Here is a 6,490-nt window from a genome sequence, read left to right as displayed (position 1 = left end):
CCACGGCAGGCAGGTGAGCGGCCCTGCTGCAAAGGTTGCGATTCCATGCACTGAGCCAGCAGCAAGGAGAAAACGGCAGTGAGGGAGGAAACCATGCAGGGCAGACACAGCACACCCCGCCAAGGGCCACAGAGCCCTCATCCATGTGTGGGTCCCCAGGCGCGCAAGCAAACCAGTTGTCTTGTACAGGGGTTCTTGCAGGGAGTGCGGGTGAGCTGATGTCATCACCCCACACACCATTTGCACCCTCAGGAGTGGGGAGATCCCTGCACACTGCCGCTGCCAGCACAACTCAGCTGGCAGAGGGAGGCTCGGAGCAGCTCCTACCAACCCGGTTTCCTGCCCACAGCCGAGAGCGCTGCTCAGGAAGGGCATTTCAGGAAGCCTTAGGCTGTTCTTAGGGCCATTAGCATGGCTCTAACCCAAGAGAACTACAGGAATATTGTTAGTCCTCCACCCTGGATCCTGTGCTAAGGACTGGACTCTGGGGAGATATGCAGATTTAATTTTTACCAAATCCAAAGCACTTCCTCACTGAGATATTTAAGTCTCATGTTCATCCTTGCATCTCCCTGTCCCCAAATCCCATATCTGTACTGCCAGCAATATCCAAAACAGATAGGAGGGATCCCTGTGGTTTACATAAGGGTATCTTACTGTGCTAACATCTCCTTGGACTCTAACTCCTGTCAAAGAAGTAAAGAAATTTCTGGGACTTGATGTCTGCCTCTCCTTCTCCAGTAGGAATGGAGGTCCTGGCAAAGCTACGCATAGGACTTGTGTTGTTATAATTGAGCCCTGAGGACAAATGTCAGGACTAATTAACAGTGGAAAAGACTTACAGTGTTACCGTACGAAAGAAGTGCACTCCTACCAGCTCTCGTTTACAGCACCACACTGGCCATAATGCAATTTGTAGTGGGTCCAATTTTCTTCTTTCGCCGGGAAAACATTTTCTTCAGCTCCCCCCTGAAGCTGTCATGGAGCCAGGCATAAAGGAAGGCATTGGTACAAGCAGACATCATTGCAAACCAGTGGCACAGCAGCTGGATAAAATTGAAGTACTGCTTGTCAATCAAGCTGATGTCTATGTCCTTTATCATGTTGAAGATGTGCAGAGGCAGCCAACAGACTCCAAAGGCTGCCACCACTAAGACTAGCAAGCGAAAAGTTTTTCTCCTCCTTGCTCGGTCCCACTCAGCTTGGCCCTGGGTGACGTTTCCTGGAACCACACGATTTTTGAGCTTGACTGAGATTCTCAGGTAGGACAGGGAGATGACAGCCAAGGGCAGTACGTAGGTGATGATGAGAGTACTGTAGGCATAAGCTAAGCGATCTCTTTTCATGTGGAACCAAAACTCCTCGCAGATGGAGAAGTCCAGTTCTGGGAACTCTGCATGGTAAGTGTGGACCAAGGCCGGGGCAGCCAAAGTACAGCTCAGCAGCCAAATAGCAGCCAGGATATAAGCACAAACAGGGATTGTGAGCCTCCTGCGGAATGGATACACCATGGCATAATACCTATCCACAGCTATGACAGTCAAGGTAAAGACAGACACAAACACAGTGACAGGTTGCATCAGGAAAACAAAGTAGCACATGAAACGCCCGTACACCCATCCTCTGGGCTCAAAGGCATACGCGAGAGTCAGAGGTACACAGGTTGCACACATGAGCATATCTGAGAAAGCCAGGTTGCCTACCAGAAAGTTGGTGACATTGTGCATTTTTTTTGTCTTGCAGATAACATAAATGAGAAGGTAATTCCCAATTACACCAATAAAAACCACTAGCGAGTAGCAGGGGATGATGAGTGGCTTGAAGGTCTGAACAAACTGGAGCCCTGAGAATAAATTGCTGGCATTGCTATGAATCACAGAGAGGAAGCTTTGGGAGGTTAAATTGTCCGAATTCATCATTTCACTCCTTTTGTCGTCTGCCGTCAGCTGAGTGAAGTAGTTACCACTGCACTACTCCCGCACTCAATCAGTGTGGATAATGAATGGATTACTGGCTGTCCAGAGGTTACCACATGGATAGTAAACAAGCATCCGTAAAAGCAAAAGGTGAAGTTGTAATCCTCGAGAGGCAGCTTTCAGCAATTCCTAAGAAAAATCAAATACAACCAATTTCCATTAAAGCCTTCCTGTATTTACTATTAAATATAGGTTTTGACAGCATGCCACTTAATAAACATTTAATGCAGTGAGTACTTACTGCTGTGGTTTTTTAATCCCATATGATTTTCCTGTGGATGCCAAGAGGTGCCCTAGATGTCTGTCTTCTGCAAATCCAGGAGCGTGCGTGTGTGTGTGTGTGTGTCAGAGAGAGCGAGAATGTGTGAGTGAGAAAGAGGGTGATGCGCATTTACAAGCTAAGTGGAGATCAGTGTTTTTAAACAGTCTTCACTACTAGGTCATGACAGATTTGTGTATAAGCTTTTATCCCTATTGGCTGTCCTGGGTATTACGTTGCTCTTTGCGTGTTTCTTACTGATAGTAATTAGTTCTTGAATATCCTTTCAAAAAGCCCCTTCTCCTTCCAGTGCATCTATAATTGCCCCTCACAGCTGAAAATCAATTTGCATTCATTAACACTAGCCTGCACAGTATCTAATCCAAGATTCACTTTGCCACAGCCCTCAGAGTGTCCAAAAAAAGCTACCTGTGAATTTGCTACTATAATGTGGCTGTAAAATAGAATTTTAATAATGTGCTAAAGCCAAATAAATGTTTATCCCACTAGAGGGACTCAGCTACGTACCTGGTGAATGAAGTTAGGATTAGAAACGTGCATTTAGCATGTAGCACAAAGGATCTTATTTTATTTAAATTTATTTTCTAATGGTGATACAATGTTTGCTCACCCATTGTGAGTATTTTCAGTGGGGTTTATGAGTCTTTAAAAGTAAACACATGCGAGCATCTCAAAGGAAATATTAGCATCCAAATAGCTTAGCTGTAAGGATTCACCTGCAGTGAACTACACCAAACTGTTTCTAGTATTGCAGCTGCCAAAAAATATTTGGGGTATTTCTTCATTCCTGCAGTAGGTTTGTTAACCTTTTCTGTACTAGACAACAAGTGCTAACCAGTCTGTAAAATAGTCTATACTTGTTTTGTTTGTTTCAGACATTAGAAAGCAAAAAATCAGGATAGGTGCTTAGAGAACACACATTTAAGCAGACGTCTCCATCCAGCTCTTAGCTATCGCTCTAATTGTCCCTTAAATCTCCTTCATTTCAACCACTTCTGGGACCAGGACCTCAGCTGGTGAAAAATAGTGAAACTCCACTGCATCCATTTATACTAGCTAGGGAAATGAAAAAACAAATGGAACGGCCTAACAACTTCTGAATACTTCAGAGCAGGAAACATTGCTAGGTTTTGCAAGACACTCAGGGGATTTAGACACAGCTTCAATGGACAGTTTATGTCCTAATCTCTTAGACTACTCTAAGGAAATATTAACCCATTATTTTCTATGAGGCTATGAGCAGACCCATATCCATCTTTTGATTTGATGTAATTTGACATAAACCAAAAGTTTAAATAGATTTCATTTGTATCGTAATCCTTTTCCTAATCTTAAAACAGAAACTAATCTTGTGTATCCCTTGCTCAGACTGGAGCTGTTCTCCCACAATTACTTATGATGGATGGGCATTTCAAACCTGATAAGTGCTGACTCTGTGCTGCTGCATTTATGGTTAGATTATGCTATGGACTGGAATATGGCTATAGTTCCAGCCCAAGGGGAGAACAAGCATGTAGCCACATTGCTCAGGAGTGCCATCCTTCACTTCATGGATGTAGTAACCTATCCGTGACCCATACAAAAAAAAAAAAAAGGGATGCTATATCCCACTTCAGAATCCAATCTCACCTATCTGAGCTGGATGGGACCCAGAGGAATATAGTATTTATCTCTACATACCCAAATCCAGAATAGGAGAGGGACCTAGGAACCTGAGGGTAGAGGTTGCAAAGAGGCAATGAAAAAGGGGATTCCTACTGCTTTCACCACCCAATGCAACTGTACTATTTGGTGATAAGCAGCATGCTGCAAAAGTAATTCCTAAAACCTATATATGCAATCATTTCACTTAACGTGGGAGAAAAGTATGGTCTGATTTAAATCCTACTGAAGTAGGATTTCAGTAGGCTTTGAACATGGTCATAATATAAGCCAAAAGACATAGAAAACTGAACAGGGAGCATATGTAAATGGCCTTCATACTGCCCACATCCTACTGGAACTGCAAGGCTTATTCTAGGAAAGAAGCCTCACATTAATATCAGTGCACACATAACAATTGAAAATCACATTTTTAACTAAGTGATTTTTCTGTTTCATTCCCAAGAGCTGCAGAGTAGATCCAGTAAATATCCTCATTGTATCCCTATGAGAAAAAGGTTTATACTTCTTTATGTGAGAATAAAAATCAAATAAAATATCATCTAAAGCAGCCTTCAAAGGCACCTTAACACTCAGGTCACAAAAACCCGTAAGCAACCTTAGAGGTTCTTCTATTTCAAGCTGTACTAAGTAATCTTCCTGTGTTTTTCTCTTACCTTTAACTTAAATGTATTTTGTTCACCTCTGAAACCAGTAACCAGTACACCTTCTGTTTGAAGGCTCCCACCCTATTTCTGTTAGTGATTTTCTGTTTGTTTTGGCTTCAGGCAGAAAATTTCTTCAGTTCAACTGTACTCTACAGCCAAGACCTGGAAAGATAATATTTAATAGGGGCTTGAATAGAGAAAGTATTTCAGCATTTTACCCCAAAGAAATCCCCTCTCCTTGTAAAATAGTAAATATTGATCTTGTTTAGAATTCCCTAGGCTAGATGACAAAGTCTCTCCTGAACTGAGTATAAGTCTATTTCACACACAGAATTTTCTTATTAAAAGAGAAAAGGTCACAGAAACTGCATTACTGTCATATTAGAACTGTTTTGACATTCCAAGTGTATAAGGGTGTCACACATAGGAACGTAGATTAGTGCCTAATTGAAACCCTGGTCTTCCTTGAGTCAATGGAAAATGTTATATCTGGAGCCAAACCAAGACTTTACAGAAACCTTTCACAGCTGAGCTTTCATGATCTCTTATGCTAACCTGTCCAACTCTGCACAGACACTTTGAGTACAAACATTGTAAGCTGCTGTGTGACTTTCAGAAAGCGGTAAACCTCTTTAAAGCACTAATGCTGTTCCTTACGTGCATGTCTAATCACCCCTGTAGTTCCTAACTAAAACAGCATCAGCCAGGAATTGAGATCTGATCCTAGCAGCTACACTTGCAAAGCTCAGTAGTACTTCTTAAGCTGGCAGGCCCTCTCTTCTGTTATTTAGGCTTTACAGGCCAAAAAATGTTCTTCTGTTGTTAAAGTCTCACAGTTTCAGGTGTTAGTTTTCTATGTTCTTATTTATTTGATATGTGTCTTTTTTCTGTAAAACACAACTTCCTTTGCATCACAGAAGCCCTTTAAAAAGTCTTTCACATTCTTCCAGGAATGTTCTGTGCTGAGCAGATCAGGTAGTTCTTGCAGAGCCTACAATAAAAATAGACGTGTTGCCTATGTTGAATGAAGTGGAGCTGAGGGTTCCTTTAGCAAATTCTTATAACCAGCCAGGGAACAAGGTTGTGTATCACACAGCAATTTCAAGACAGGGCAGCCCGTCCTTCCTTCTCTCATTTAATCGTATAAATGCATTCTGTCTGTCCCCACTGTGTACTAAAACATCACAGTCTCTAAACTTTAAAAACCATGTTTACAACTAAGGGTTTTGTTTGGTTGGCTTGGAGGTTTTTGGGTTTTGTTACTGCTTTTCTCAAATTCAAGGTACCAAAATTTGATAAACTCAGGATTCAGCTGAAAATAATACATTTAAGCTGAAGAGGAGCTTAACAACTTGAGTGAAGAGGAGGCTTAAATTTAAGTCAAAACATGCTTGATTTTGCATGCTAAATAAACAATAGGGGCTCTACTCTTCCCTGTATGCACAGAATTCTTAGTCTGATGAGTAAAGTGATGTGAGAAAAGTGAGCTGGTTCCTTAGATGACAAAGATCTTGTGCTAAAATAAAGATAACAGTGTAAAAACTGAGGAAAAATACAAGTGGTTTCCTGGGAATGGAGGTACTGGGTCTCAATTACCACAACAAGGTAAAAGTCAATGTAGAAGTGAATAAACTCATACTGTCTGCCAGGAGCTAGCTAATGCCCTGCAAGAACTGGCACATGGAACTGCGGGGTAAGAAGTAACAGCTTTTCCTATCTTTATGGTATGTGAACGCAACCCTGTGACTGAAAAAAAGCAAATGGGCCACCTGTCCGTAAGAATAGGAAGCAGGGGCGGGCAATGTGATGAGAAAGTGCAGGCCTTTTAGTCTGACAGTTTTACAGTAGGTTTTAGACCAGATTCAAGGACAGAAGAAAGAGAGAGAGAGAGAGGAGATATCAAAGGAAGTTTTTGTCAAATTAAC

At 41.9% G+C, this 6,490-nt stretch overlaps 1 protein-coding gene across 1 annotated transcript; it reads right to left on the bottom strand.

Moving 5' to 3' along the window:
- Positions 1 to 884: 884 nt before the first annotated feature.
- Positions 885 to 1,934, bottom strand: PRLHR (prolactin releasing hormone receptor). Its single transcript, XM_009489225.2, has one exon. The coding sequence runs from the start codon at positions 1,917 to 1,919 to the stop codon at positions 885 to 887; it is 1,035 nt and encodes a 344-aa protein (XP_009487500.1). The 5' UTR covers positions 1,920 to 1,934.
- Positions 1,935 to 6,490: the final 4,556 nt, after the last annotated feature.

This window comes from Pelecanus crispus, chromosome 10, assembly GCF_030463565.1.
Source record: "Pelecanus crispus isolate bPelCri1 chromosome 10, bPelCri1.pri, whole genome shotgun sequence".
In the NCBI taxonomy this organism is placed as follows: Eukaryota; Metazoa; Chordata; class Aves; order Pelecaniformes; family Pelecanidae; genus Pelecanus; species Pelecanus crispus.
Note: the sequence above shows the minus strand (reverse complement) of the source record. Positions and strands in the feature narration are given on the sequence as shown.

What these genes read in the sequence shown, in the direction of transcription:
- PRLHR (XM_009489225.2), bottom strand. Translation starts at nt 1,919, where the DNA reads ATGATGAATTCGGACAATTTAACCTCCCAAAGCTTCCTCTCTGTGATT.